The sequence below is a fragment of the Lithobates pipiens genome, unplaced genomic scaffold (assembly GCF_037356315.1).
Source record: "Lithobates pipiens isolate NorthernLeopardFrog02 unplaced genomic scaffold, aLitPip1_a1.2 Scaffold_16, whole genome shotgun sequence".
Lineage (NCBI taxonomy): Eukaryota > Metazoa > Chordata > Amphibia > Anura > Ranidae > Lithobates > Lithobates pipiens.
This window is the reverse complement of record NW_027507748.1, coordinates 161312570-161326314: the sequence shown is the minus strand read 5'-3', so window position 1 is coordinate 161326314 and position 13745 is coordinate 161312570. Positions and strand designations below refer to the sequence as shown.

The 13745-nt window shown below is 44.8% G+C and overlaps 1 protein-coding gene across 2 annotated transcripts in view; it reads right to left on the bottom strand.

Moving 5' to 3' along the window:
- Positions 1 to 13745, bottom strand: part of SMPX (small muscle protein X-linked) — a 143799-nt gene that overhangs the window by 117405 nt on the left and 12649 nt on the right. For both annotated transcript variants that reach the window (XM_077480713.1, XM_077480711.1), the window contains exon 3: positions 2202 to 2262. In XM_077480713.1, coding sequence (XP_077336839.1) covers positions 2202 to 2240 — 39 coding nt within the window. In that variant the 5' untranslated portion in view covers positions 2241 to 2262. The remainder of the gene's footprint in view (positions 1 to 2201; positions 2263 to 13745) is intronic.

Genomic DNA, 13745 nt, shown 5'->3' with positions numbered 1-13745 from the left:
CATTGTGAGGCGGCAGTGATGGGCACAGAAAGGCTGCAATGATGGGCACAGTGAGGTGGCAATTATTAACATGGTGAGGCTGCAATGATTGGTGTGGTGAGAATTTAAGGGGGGCTCTCTGGGGATCCTGATGTAAGTAGAGGCTCTCTGGGGACCCTAATGTAGGGGGAGGCTCTTTAGGGATCCTGATGTAGGGGAGGCTCTCTAGGGACCCTGATTTAGGGGGAGGCTCTCTACGGACCCTGATGTAAGGGGAGGCTCTCTACGGACCCTGATGTAGGGGGAGGCTCTCTAGGGACCCTGATTTAGGGGGAGGTTCTCTACGGACCCTGATGTAGGGGGAGGCTCTCTACGGACCCTGATGTAGGGGGAGGCTCTCTACAGACCCTGATGTAGGGGGAGGCTCTCTAGGGACCGTGATGTAGGGGGAGACTCTCTGTGGACCCTGATATAAGTAGGGAGGCTCTCTGAGGACACTGATGTAAGGAGGGGCTTTCTGAGGACACTGATATAAGGGGGGCTCTCTGGGGAACCTGATGTAAGGAGGGGTTCTCTGAGGACACTGATGTTAGGGGGACTCTCTGGGGACCCTGATTTAAGGGGAGGCTCTCTGGGGACCATGATTTAGGGGGAGACTCTCTGGGGACCCTGATGTAAGTAGGGAGACTTCCTGGGGACAGTGATGTAAGGAGGGGCTCTCTGGGGACCCTAATTAAGGGGGAGGCTCTCTAGGGACCCTGATGTAGGGGGAGGCTCTCTAGGGACCCTGATGTGGGGGGGTGCTCTCTACGGACCCTGATGTAGGGGGAGGCTCTCTACGGACCCTGATGTAGGGGGAGGCTCTCTAGGGACCATGATGTAGGGGGAGACTCTCTGTGGACCCTGATATAAGTAGGGAGGCTCTCTGAGGACACTGATGTAAGGAGGGGCTTTCTGAGGACACTGATGTAAGGGGGGCTCTCTGGGGAACCTGATGTAAGGAGGGGTTCTCTGAGGACAATGATGTAAGGGGGACTCTCTGGGGACCCTGATGTAAGGAGGGGCTTTATGGGGACCCTGATTTAAAGGGAGGCTCTCTGGGGACCATGATTTAGGGGGAGACTCTCTGGGGACCCTGATGTAAGTAGGGAGGCTCTCTGGGGACCATCATGTAAGGAGGGGCTCTCTGAGGACACTGATGTAAGGGGGGCTCTCTGGGGACCCCGATGTAAGGAGGGGCTTTCTGGGGAGCCTGATGTAAGGGGAGGATCTCTGGGGACCTCAATGTAGGGGGAGGCTCTCTAGGGACCCTAATGTAGGGGGAGGCTCTCTAGGGACCCTGATGTAGGGGGAGGCTCTCTGGGGACCATGATGTAAGTAGGGAGGCTCTCTGAGGACCTATGCTCACGGCATCATGGGTCAGGTAGAGGGCCCCTTAGCAGAATTTTGCTTAGGGTCCCAGGGAGGTCAGGATAGGCACTGATAAGAGTACTGCTAATATTCTTTAATTCTAGCATGTAAAAAGCTCTAATAAATAAAAAAGTCTAAAATAAATATACAGCAAAACACATAGCCCTTGTACACACGATCGGAGGTTCCGACGGAATGTGTCCGATCGGTGCGTTTTGTCAGATATTCCGACTGTGTGTGGTATGCATCGGACTATTTCCGTCGGAATATCTGTCGGACCAAATTTTCCAACTTGCCAGAAATATTTTCCAACAAAATTCTCCGATCGGACATACTCCGATCATGTGTAGAGAATTCCGATCGGACAAAGTGTCACGCATGCTCAGATCAAATTCCTACATCAAAGCTATTGGCTACTAGCGTGAACGTAGTCCCGTCGTAACAAAATAACGTCATCACGTTCTGAACGATCGGATTTTCCGACAACTTCGTCCGACCGATTTGGTTGTCAGAATCTCCGACCGTGTGTACAAGGGCATACTGTTATTGTGTGTAGAGATAGACAATGTTTACTGCCAACATGCAGTCTGAGATATAGATCTTACTTCTACACTGTATACATTCACAATATTTTTGTCTAAAATAAATACATAAATACATAATATATATACTACATATTTTTTAAAGATAAATACAGGATATACACTGTATATACAGATATACAATATAAAAATCTAGCATGTGACCAGTGCTGAAGCCCAGCAGTGAAAATCTTATGTTATATTATTTCATCCCATTTAATTAAAACGTACCTGTAGAGATCTGACATTTGATGCCGGCTGTTTAGACATTTTAAAAGCTGAGCTCTCCTTCCTGCAAACAAAGTTAAAACAATCAAATTATAAATATCCATTTAATGCTCATTCACTTCATGGCCAATGATACATAAGCGTCTCACTTTCTCAGTTGCCTGGATACTCCCACCAATTATATATTGGCGTTGGAACACCTGAGCCCTGGCGTTCAATAATTAACAGTGAGACATTATACCACTTACATTTACATGTTCACGAAAGCAGAAATTCATCGCGCTTATTCTTACTAGCAGTATTCAGAGCCTTTACTATTAGAGGGTAAGGAGGGTGGAACTGAGACCAGCCCATGAAATTATGTGGCTCCATCAAGCACAAGTGCTAGCTGACATTCCACATAAAAAAAGCAACATTTATCTTACTTTCTTATTGTTCACTGCTTTGGGATTGAATTATGATAATGAAAAAAACTATAATTGAGTTGTTGACAGTAACAACTAATCAGACTTTAATTTATGAAAATGTAAAATAAATATTTGGATTAATTAGGCATCAATATTCTACTCATTTTCTTTTTAATAAATATGTCTTTGATTAACGCTTACCATACACTATACGAAAAATCCTCCGAACCCATTTTAGAAAAAAATGAACATTCAGCCGCAAGCACAAATGGTAGTGGCATTATGTAATGACCGATAAATCGTTCAGTAGACATAAATAAATTATTATTTTTTGTTTGTTTTTTTACATATACCTAGTGCAGACAGTTGAGATGTTTAGATGTTCAAAGCTTGGGATAACCTAACCCTGCTTTAAACTTCTCCCCAACTTTATCCTTGACATATCTGGTGTGTTCATTGGCCTTCATTATGCTGTTTGTTTACTAAGGCTCTCTAACAAACCTATGAGGGCTTCACAGAACAGCTGTATCGATACTGAGATTAAATTACACACAGGGGGACTCTATTTACTAATTAGGTTACAGCTGAAGGTAATTGGTTCCACTAGATTTTAGTTAGAGGTATTAGAGTAAGGCTGGGTTCACACTGCTGCGGCTACGAGAACCGGATGTGATTCACACCACACTGCACTACATCTGATCTCTGCGTGATGCGAGTTCAGCCATACAGATAGTATGGCTGAATTCGCATCGCACCCGGCCCAAACTCGCACAGGACCCTTTTTTTGGTCCGCAGCAGAATCGGATCGCATGGGTGTTCACACCATGCGATCCGATTCCTGTCCGAGTTTGCAGATCGCACTGCGATATGCGAACTGATCTGGGGGTGTCATTAACATTTCACTGACACTCCCAGCAGTTCGCATAGGGCAGTGTGAACTGCCGCCGGGAGGTATGCGATGCAGGAACCTGCCGCAGATTCGTGGCGTTCCCGCATCGCTGCAGTGTGAACCCAGCCTAAAGGGGCCTGAAAGCAAATACATGCCACACTTTTCAGATATTTATTTGTAAAAAAACTTGAAAAAACATTTATCATTTTTCTTCCATTTCACAATTATGTGCCACTTTGTGTTGGTCTCTCACATAAAATCTCAATAAAATACATTTACATTTTTGGTTGTAACATGACAAAATGTAGAAAATTTCAAACGGTATGAATAATTTTTCAAGGCACTGTACAGGGGCTCTGATGTGAAGCAGGGATTATAAGGGACTCTGATGTGAAGGGGGGTGAAGGGGGGTAATTCTGATGAAATGAGGGACTCTAATTTGAAGGGGTTTCTGAATTAATGGAAGGACTCTGATGTGAAGGGGCTAATTCTGATGTAATTAGGGGGGCAGGCTCTTATGTGATGGGAGGACTTTGATGTGATGGAGGGACAATAATGTGATGGGTGTTCTCTCATGTGATTGGGGGCTCTGATGTGAAATGGAACTCTGATGTGAAATGGAACTCTGATGTGAAATGGAACTCTGATGTGAAGGGGGGAGCTCTGAAGTAATGGGGGATTATGGTGTGATTGGGGAACTCTCATATTATGGGGGAATCAAATATGAAGGGGGTCTCTGAAGTAACAGAGGGAATTGGATATAAGGGAGGGACTCTGACATCATGGAGAGACTCAAATGTGAGCAAGGGGCTCTGATTTAATGGAGGGACCCTAACTTGAGAGAGTGAATCTGGAGGGAATCTGCAGTGAAGCGGAACTCTGATGTAATGGGGTGGGGGGGGGACTTTGATGTGAAGGGGGATCACTCTGATGTAATGGAGGGACTCTGTTGTTATGGGGGAGCTCTGAAGTGAAGTGGGACTCTGATGTGAAGGGGCAGCTTTAATATGAAAGGGGGACTCTGATAACAAAGGGGGACTTTGTTGTAATGGAGGGACTCTGATGTGAAGGGGGAGGGTTCTGATGTAATGGAGGGACTCTGATGTGAAGGGGGGAGGGTTCTGATATAATGGAGGGACTCTGATGTAAAGGGGGGAGGGTTCTGATGTAATGGAGGGACTTTGATATGAAGGGGGGAGGGTTCTGATGTAATGGAGGGACTTTGATATGAAGGGGGAGGGTTCTGATGTAATGGAGGGACTCTGGTGTGAAGGGGGGAGGGTTCTGATGTAATGGAGGGACTTTGATGTGAAGGAGGGAGGGTTCTGATGTAATGGAGGGACTCTGGCGTGAAGGGGGAGGGTTCTGATGTAATGGAGGGACTCTGGTGTGAAGGGGGGAGGGTTCTCATGTAATGGAGTGACTCTGGTGTGAAGGGGGGAGGGTTCTGATGTAATGGAGGGACTTTGATGTGAAGGAGGGAGGGTTCCAATGTAATGGAGGGACTCTGGTGTGAAGGGGGGAGGGTTCTGATGTAATGGAGGGACTCTGGTGTGAAGGGGGAGGGTTCTGATGTAATGGAGGGACTCTGGTGTGAAGGGGGAGGGTTCTGATGTAATGGAGGGACTCTGGTGTGAAGGGGAGGGTTCTGATGTAATGGAGGGACTTTGATGTGAAGGAGGGAGGGTTCTGATGTAATGGAGGGACTCTGGTGTGAAGAGGGGAGGGTTCTGATGTAATGGAGGGATTCTGATGTGAAGGGGGAGGGTTCTGATGTAATGGAGGGACTCTGGTGTGAAGGGGGAGGGTTCTGATGTAATGGAGGGACTCTGATGTGAAGGTGGAGGATTCTGATGTAATGGAGGGACGCAGTGCAATTGCAAGAATCTGATCACAGGTCCTGCACCACACAAGTGTGAACCCCGTCTAAAGCCCTTTCTGCTTCAAAATGCTTTTTTGATTTCTTTGGATGCTTCGCTGATGCTTTGGTGATGCTTTTTTCAAGCTTTAATGAAGCTGTGTTTTATTTTTTTATTTTTTTGTTTTAAAGGGGCCCAGTAGAACCCCCCGGCTCAGGAGCAACCCCTTTCCCCAGCTTATTAGTACCCTTGTTCAATAGATCCCCATTTTATTAGTACCCTTGTTCAGCACTGCAGATACCCAGCTTATTAGTACCCTTTTTCAACAGATCCACAGTTTATTAGTTCCCTTGTTCAACAGATCCCCGTTTTATTAGTACCTTTGTTCAGCAGAGCCCTAGCTTATTAATACCCTTGTTCAGCAGATCCTCAGCTTATTAATACCCTTGTTCAGCAGATCCACGGCTTATTAGTACCCTTGTTTAGCAGATCCACAGTTTATTAATACCCTTGTTAAGCAGATCTCTAGCTTATTAGTTCCCTTGTTCAGCAGATCCCCTGCTCAGTAGTACCCCCAGCTCTGCTGATCCCCCAATCAGTAGTAACCCACAGCTCTGTTGATCCCCTGCTCAGTAACCTTGACCTCTGCTGGTCCTGTAGTTTGCTGATCCTCCTGTCTCTCTGGTCCCTGCTTACCTCCCACTATATTGTTCCCACACTGCTCATCACATATGATATCTGCTAGTTTTTCCTGCTCCGGTCCCCCAGCTATGCTGATCCTCCACTGCTCAGTCCTCTCATCTTGCATAGCACATAAACTGTCCGCACTCCCCCTGCTAAGCCAGAGCTCTCCAACCAGCAGGGAGCATGAGCTTTGCTGACTGCAGACCAATAGGTCAGGCTCAACCAGGGGCGGACTGACCATTTGGATACTCGGGCACAGCCTGCCCCATCAGGGTTGCCAGCCTCAGTAAAACCAGGGACAGTATGTAAAATCTGTTTTTTTTTTTTAATCTGTCTCTGAAATGTCCCTTACTGACATCCTTTTGGTCTAAAAAAAACTGAGATTATAGCTGCCCCAACTCTCCAGTACCTTCTCAGCCAATAGAAACATGTCTGTGTATACTGTGTGTACATGTATGTGTATACTGTGTGTATATACTGTGTGGCCCCATAATCTCCTAATGCCCGGGGGCCCCGTGAGTTCTCAGTCCGCCCCTGGGCTCAACAGTAGATATGTTGGACTTCTGCGGAAAGGCTACAGAGAGCAAGGGTCCTTCTCTACAGAATGTTGGCAGTGGACAGGTTTTTCTACTCAAGTTGTGGCTGCTATTTAAATAAAGTGAATTGTAACTATTTTAGTGAACCTGGAACATATTTAGCTGATTTAAACGGAAAGTTCGGCTTATTTAAACTATTCATTTACTTGGTCTGTAGTCACAGGAAATAAATCTTTTTTTCCTAGTTACAAAGTTGAAATGAAAAAAAAAAAAAAAAGGGATTAGAAGAGATTGGAAAAACCTAGGAAATCAAACATGTATGACTTAAATATAAATATAAAGAAATCAATAGGGAGAGAATCAATAGAATAATCAGAAGATCAGGCAAATGTTACCCTTTTGTTATAGTAACTACAAGATCTACTCATTAGCAGATTCTTTCTAAGAAAGTATAGTGGTCATCAAGTTTAAAATGATCAGCAATTAAGAATAAAAGCCAGGCATGACTGTAGGAAAGATGATCGGTACAAGAGTAAGCCAGGTACTGCCCGCTAACTGTGCCCACGCAGAATTAACAGCTCAGTATCCATCTCAGTTTAGTGAGCCTAGAGTCCAAGTCTAAATATACTTAGAGCTCTGAGCACCAAACTTTGCTTAAAATGGTATTCAGCATTCAGGGCACTTTCCTTTACCCTTATCAGTTTTTGATGCGATTTTGCTGTTTATAAAAAGGAACAAAAATGCATGAAAAATGTAACCCCTGAAATCCTTTGGAACTCTTCACACCAATGCACCGTAGGAACGGGGCATTTTGAAAAGCTCTATTTCTGGTGCATGTTTAACCACTTCCCACCTGTAGCACTTCATATGACGTCCCGGACTTTGAGTGGAGATACCAGGATGATGCCTGCAGCGAGGGGTGGACTGACCCTTCGAGCACTCAGGCACTGCCCGAGGGCCCCATGCCACTAAGGGGCCCCATCAGAGTTGCCAGCCTCAATAAAACCAGGAACAATATGTGAAAAGCTGTGTTTTTAAAAAAAATCTCAAGATTATAGTTGCCCCGCCTCTCCAGTACCTTTTCAGTGTGTGTATGGGTATTCTGTGTGTGTATACTGTGTGTGTATATTGTGTGACTGTGTGTGTATACTGTATGTGTGTATACTGTGTGGCCCCATAATCTATTGCCTGGGGGCTCCATAATCTCCTATTGCCTGGGGGCCCCATAATCTTCTCCTATTGCCTGGGGGCCCCATAATCTTCTCCTATTGCCAGGGGGCCCCATAATCTCCTATTGCCCAGGTGCCCCATGAGTTGTCAGTCCGCCCCTGCCTGCAGCTACAGGCTGGCGATGCTCTGTAATATAAAAGCAATCCTAGTGGCTAAGTAGCCACTGGATTGCTTTTACAAGCCACAGCAGGAGGGGGTGCCCCCCACTTTCACTGCTCCTCAGTGCTTCCGCCGGCTTACCACAGAGCAGAACAGGTACCAGAATGTCCCCAATCATCTCTATGGTATAAAAACCAAAACTACTTATTTTGTCACCTCCGGTTTCGTCAACAAAAGCCATTTATGGCTTGGGAAAGAATCTAATCACACCAATCTTGGTGTGATCAGATGCTTTGAAGGGTAGAAGAGAGATCCGAGGTCTATTAGATCTCTCAGTAAAGAGTACCTGTCACTGTTTATTGCTATCACAGGGGATAGTTACATTCCTTGTGAAAGCAATAAAAGTGACTGAATTTAAAAGTGACAGTGTAAAAATAAAAAAAGCTTTAATAAAATAAATAATTAAAGCGCTCCCGTCCCCCTATGCTGACGTGCAAAGGGGAGCGCATGTGTGCATCGCACACTTATATGTAAACGATGTACACACCACACAAGTGAGCTACTGACATGAGTGTTATAGCGAAAGCAATAGTTCTAGCACCAGACCTCCCATGTAACTCTAATCTTGTAAAGGCTTTAAAGCAGCGTCTGTGGCAATTATTAGGTACGGTCATTTGGAGCCGTTCTACAGGCATACATTTATTTATTTTTTTGCCATCTGTGTCCCATTGAGGAGGTTTCCCCTTAAAATCGTTTTATAGCCTCAACATTTTTTAACTTAACCTCACTGGCAGTATGCTTATGTCAGATTTTTGCGTCTCAAAGTGGTAAATGTGTACCAGAAGCGAAGGCTGGGCACACAAGAAGAGGAGGTTTGGGTTTCTCTGTGCAATTCCATTGACCAGAGCAGGTTAGGGTAAACAATGTTTGTTATTAAAAAACAAAAACAAAGCATTTACAATCACTTTACCTATCTGTCCCATAGCCAAAACAGGAAGTGAGAAGAAATCCCTTTAAAGTGAGGGTCCTAGAGTCACCAGAACTAGTGTTCCCATTGAAAGATGTCCCCTCTATTCCTGTTCTAGTGTCAATCCTTTGAATTTCACTTTGAATGGCAATAGTAAACAGAATGCATGTCACCCACCTAGACAAATGACATGCACTGTGTTCCCTGTGTCTCCTGGGATATGCATGTCATCAGAGGCGTTGCTAGGTGGCAAAAAGATCAGGGTTTTCAGCCCTAAGTCTGAGCCCAGAACTGGAGGGGGTGTTACCTACCTGATGCGCACTGACCTACCCGACACGCACTAACCTACCCGACACACACTGACCTACCTGACACACACTGACCTACCTGACACGCACTGACCTATCGACATACACTGACCTACCTGACATACACTGACCTACCTGACATACACTGACCTACCTGACATACACTGACATACCTGGCACGCACTGACCTACCTGACACACACTGACCTACCTGACACACACTGACATACACTAACCTATCTGACATACACAGACCTACCCGACATACACTGACCTATCTGACACACACTGACCTACCTGACACAGACTGACCTACCTGACATGCACTGACCCACACTGACATGCACTGACCTACCTGACCAGACTTTAGGTGACGTGACATCCTCCTGCAGCTTAGCCATAGTGTGCAGAATGCCCATCACAGTAGAGTAGACAGTGGACAGCAGGCACTCCAAGCAGCCAGAGCCATGAGAGCTGCACACCTGAGCACTGAGTGAGGATATTCTTACAGTGACGCGGCAGCCACATTGTAATTCCCGCCTTCTAGAGCCTGCATCGCCTATGATGGACGTCACACATCCCGCAGTCCCAGCATTGGACCAGCGGGATGTCCTTCTTGGCGCTGCAGGCTCCAGAAGGCGGGACCTGCTATGTCACTTGGCTGCTCTCTGGATCAGATCGGTCCCCGCTCGGGTCTAATAATAGAATTGTGCACGCCCGAGACTCTGGGCTTTTTGGGGACCCACTCGGGGCTCCAGCCCCCCTCAGTCCCCCTCCCAACGCCACTGCATGTCATATATCCCAGGAGGCATAGTCTTTCATTCAGAAAAGAATAAAGGGGAGTGCCTAGTGGCACATCATCAGGAGGCCCGTTGGCTGAACCTGAAAGAGCCAGCGGCCTCACTATGATGTAACACAAAAATATGGCGGTGTGGGACCCGATCACCCTTCACAATGTACACCAGTGAGGTCACATTATACAGAGCATAACATGCGCAGGCTGATGTATATGAGCCCTTAATTAAATAAATTATCAACATCTGCATTCCCTGATATGAAAATTTTTCTCTAAATGTTTGCTTCGTCTTTAAATAAAGTAATAAAAGGGTCATACAGTCTAAAAAAAAGATGTCTTTGTTGTGTTCAGCAGGATGTGAAGCCGTGTGATCTAGTTTCCTGTTTAGCTCAGATGAAAAGATGCTCCAGTTTGGAGAATTCCTTGGGCACACGATTGTCTTCTAAAAGGATCAGTAAAAAGATTGTCTTTTTCTCCGTACTAGGATAAGAACACAACACTCTGCAATACATGAGTTTCAAAACGACACACTTGGGTAGCTTGGGACATATATTACTACGGAATATGCTTTAACCATTTATTCATAAAATAGTATAACAGTAAATCTCTCTCTCCCTTTCTTTCTCTCCATATATATATATATATATATATATATATATATATATATATACTAGTTAAGGTGGATCATGGTAAAGATCAACTCTGAACTTGGGTCACCCCTTCATTGTTTGCCTCCTACCCATCCTGAAGCCAATCCGTTATATAAAAAAGTCCTTTTTTTACACAGATGTTTGGTCTAGTCTGATGACATCACAGGACCCCTTTACCTTCTTCTCTGCCACCTCTGGTGGTGCCAAGATCCTAAATTCTGAAGAGAGCGGTGGTCCATGGTGGGGGGAAAGACACTTGATGGCTGGACTAACAGAAAATTAATTTAACCATGCTGGGCATCATTCAGCCCAGAAAAAGCACCATATCACTGCATTTGGTGAATCTGTTTGGCGAACAAAGATGGATATTCCCTGAAATTTATAAAGGATCTTGGTAAAATGCTACAGAGTGAAGAGCAGGGGGAGCTCAGGTAACATCCGTTCCTGGATCTACTCTACAACTAATGAACCAGGAAGTGACATGTATTACATAATTTCCAGGTTCAAAGTTGTCATGATCTGTGCTTGATTAACTGCAGTGGATGACAGTTGAGATACTGGGGGTCTAATAGATCACTTTTTGTTTGTTAGCCTCCTTGTGGTAGCAATAAACTTAAAGTGCTAAAAAAAAAAAAAATGTAAAAGAAATAATACATACAAATGCAAATGTAAAAGTAGGCTGTGTACATGTGTGTAAGCCCTTGTACACACAGTCGGACATTCTGACAACCAAATCCGTTGGATTTTGTCCGACGTATTTTGTCCGACGTATTTTGTCCGAAACTGTTGCATACACACGGTCGGACAGAGTTGTCGGAAAAATCCGATCGTTCAGAACGTGATGTCGTTATTTCATTACGACGGGACTACGTTCAGGCTAGTAGCCAATAGCTTTGGTCTAGGAATTTGATCTGAGCATGCGTCAGAACTTTGTCCAATCGGAATTCTCTACACATGATCGGACAAAGTCCGATCGGATCATGTTGTCGGAAAATTTTATAGCCCAGCTGGAAAACTTGGTCCGTCGGATACTCCGACGGAAACAGTCCGATGGAGCCCACACACTGTCGGATTATCCGACAACACGATCCTATCGGACATTGTCCATCGGAATATCCGACCGTGTGTACAAGGGCTAAGTGTAGCCCCCTCCTAGGTAGGTGCTAGAATTAGATAAGTTAGTAGTAGTTGTGTTTTTGTGTTAGGTCCCAGATGATTGCCCAGTGCTATGACTGGTCCCAGATAATTGCAGAGAGGCAGGGGGGAGAGGTGAACTTACTTCCGGCACCCCGGTTCCCCCGGGAGGAAGTGGAAGCGGGAACCCTCTAAAAAGAGGGTTTTTACCCCCCCCCCCAATGTGGCATGTCAGGGGGTCACCTTCCCTTGAAGAGGAAGCTCCATTTTTGAGTGGAATGCCGATTTAAGTAAAAATCAGGATTTTTGCTAGAAAATGACTTAGAACCCCCAAACAGTATATATATATTTTGTAGCAGATACCCTAGAGAATGAAATGTCGGTCGTTGCACTATTTTATGTCGTACTGTATTTGTGCAGTGGTCTTTCAAACTAAATTTGTTTTGTAAAAAAATCACTTTAAAGTGATTGTTAAGCTACTATGTGAACTTTATACCATCCCCGTTGTTAAATAACAACCTGTGTCCCAGTGCCGTGCTTTATTAAAAAAAAAAGATTTCTACCTTATTTCACAGCACCTCCTGGCCCTCATGTGACTCCCGTCTCTCTCCTCTCCCCATCTGACAGCTCCAATGAGAGGAGCCAAGAAATCCCGCTGACGTCAGCCGGGGAGGCGGGGAGAGGGGAGGAGAGAGCCGAGGAGTTATGTGAGCGTCGGGAGGCACTGTGAAATCTGGTAGAAATTAGCTTTTTTTTTTTTTTTTTTTAAAAAGCACAGGCACTAGGACACAGGTTGTTATTTAACAATGGGGATGATATAAAGATCACATCGTTTTGTAGCAGCGAGAGAGGAGCAGAGCGGCACTAGTGAGAGCTGACAGGCAAGGAAGGGTGGGGTGAGGAGGACAGAGAGGTGCAGATAGCCGCGGATGACGGAGGCAGGTAAACTGACCATGGTATCAGGGTCAGCAGCCATCATAAACCATGGTCAGTTTACAGGGGGTAGGGCATAGCCAGGCAGGATCAGCCAGGTATTTCAGGTGATACAGGGGGCCAGATGACAAAGCACAAGCACTGCATAATATGCTTTAAGGGAACCGGATCCATTTTGTTATTTTTAGGGTAACAAACACTTTAATGAATAAAAATTTAACGCTAACGTTAGCCCAATTTTTTTGTACAATGTGAAAGATGATGTTACGCCAAGTAAATAGATACCTAAAATGTCATGCTTTAAAATTGAGCACGCTCGTGGAATGGCAACAAACTATGGTACCTAAAAATCTCCATATGCTACATTTTCAATTTTTTTACAGGTTACCTGTTTTGAGTTACAGAGGAGGTCCTGTGCTAGAATTATTGCTCTTACTCTTACGATTTACATATTTGTAAAATGTATGATTCACAATCAATTTTGTCAGCACTGTGAGAAATAGACATAAAAGTGTAAGTTCAGACAAAACTTTCTAAAAAGCGTGGGATAGATTAGAGCTCCTATTGGGTTTTTATCTATCTGGGGCTCTGTTAGAGAAGTGACAATGGATTCACCACACAAGAAGTGGGGAAACCCCTTCAATGGTGTCACAGAAAGAGATAAAAATGGATGACATGTCTGAAGTCCAGCCTGTGTGACAACCATGGTTTTCCTCCATAGATACAGTGGATAAATGAGTTTAGCACGAAGGGACAGGAAGCATGTTATTTGTAGAGAAAATAAATGGGGGAAAAAAGGTAAAGTCTAGCAAAACATTAGGACAGTAAATGAGGGGAAAGCTCGGTAACAGATTCCCAAATAACAATAAAAACTTGATAATGGTTCTATTCCTTCCCTGCCCTTTCCAAAAAAGAAATACAACTGTTCTGACTGAGCTCACACTTTAAAGTCTGAAATCAATTATTAAATCTTAGATAAGCTTTAAAATGTTAGTAGCAATGAGCCAAATGTAGCTCGGTTTGGTTTGGGACAGATTTGCCAACTTTACTGAAGT